Source organism: Bison bison, unplaced genomic scaffold, assembly GCF_000754665.1.
Source record: "Bison bison bison isolate TAMUID 2011002044 unplaced genomic scaffold, Bison_UMD1.0 scf7180017864390, whole genome shotgun sequence".
Taxonomy (NCBI): domain Eukaryota; kingdom Metazoa; phylum Chordata; class Mammalia; order Artiodactyla; family Bovidae; genus Bison; species Bison bison.
The window spans coordinates 372,537-373,787 of record NW_011494962.1 but is presented as its reverse complement, the minus strand read 5'-3'; the positions used below and the strand labels follow the sequence as shown (position 1 = coordinate 373,787).

General features: G+C 34.2%; 1 protein-coding gene across 1 annotated transcript in view; it reads left to right on the top strand.

Moving 5' to 3' along the window:
- LOC105002216 overlaps positions 1-1,156 on the top strand; it is a 3,712-nt gene extending 2,556 nt beyond the window's left edge. Inside the window, exon 4 of the mRNA XM_010858759.1 lies at positions 859-1,156. Within this exon, the coding sequence (XP_010857061.1) occupies positions 859-1,124 (266 nt within the window). The 3' untranslated portion in view covers positions 1,125-1,156. The remainder of the gene's footprint in view (positions 1-858) is intronic.
- The last annotated feature ends 95 nt before the right edge of the window (positions 1,157-1,251 follow it).

Here is a 1,251-nt window from a genome sequence, read left to right as displayed (position 1 = left end):
TCTCTTTTGCAGTTCCCTTCAACTGAAACATTTCTCCCTTCAAACTCAATGCCTTACTTTTTAGTTTAGCCAATGTATACTCAAGTCTTCAGTCTGTACATTTATTTGACATTTCCTTGGGAAAATCTCCCTGAGTTAGATATCACATTAAGTTCTCTCATAATAACTTACTCCACTGCCTTTTGTAATTTGTATATAAAGTTTGTGATTTTATATACCCAGTAAATGTTTCAGTTTTCTATTAAGTTGCTCAAATGAAGGAATCACATCTCTTCATTATTATACATTCAGAACACATCATGAAGCCCAGTAACACAAACATATTAAACTTCAAAAACATGTTCTAACTGGTAAGTGAATAACCATATCAATGATATGGACTATTACTTTTTAATGACTTTCCTAAGAATCAGGAGTGGTTACAGCAATGTGAAATTGAGGGACTTTATATTCACAAACTCTGTGACTAACCCAGAAATGCCATGAGTCAACACTAACATTTATTTGCTGCCTTAATTTCAAACTAACTTTCAAATAAGATCATTTAATCATGGATTCTGTCACCAATTTAAGAATAAATTTACTTGGTCTCTCAGTCAAAAAGCTCATCTTAAAATAAAAGTAATAATAACAGCTTCATTATGTAGTTGGACCAATTACTTGAGACACATTCACATCTTTTTTCAATGTTTCTGGATCATGGCAAGTGATAATAAACTGTAGCTTTTTGTTATCACACCATGATAATAATGATAATTATGAGCTCTGTCAACTGTTTGGGAATTCCAATAAAATGAAATTTATTAAGGTTTACTTCCTTTTCTCTTTGACAACAAAATCTTGAAATGATGTAAAAAGGATCAGAAGGTGTAATTGATTCTCATAAACGTAGAGAAATCCTTTCACGAAGACCCTCTTACAGAAAGATACTGAATGAACTTTCCTCTGATGTGCCTGGTGTACCCAAGATTGAAGAAGAAAAATCAGAGGAAGAGGGAACACCGCCTAACATCGCTGCTATGGCAGTGCCGACTAGCATATATCAGACTAGCACGGGGCAATACAGTATGTATGCGGCAATTCCATATGACGTAGTGCTAGTTTTCAGGCTCTTGTTTCCCTGAAGCAGCTTGGGTTTTGGCACTAAACTGTTCCATTTAAAACTGCATCATAATACCTAAATTGTGTATCACAGTGTGAAAGTACATGTTAAAGAAGTGAGAGATTGTACTGACAGTTGTCGTATACTTT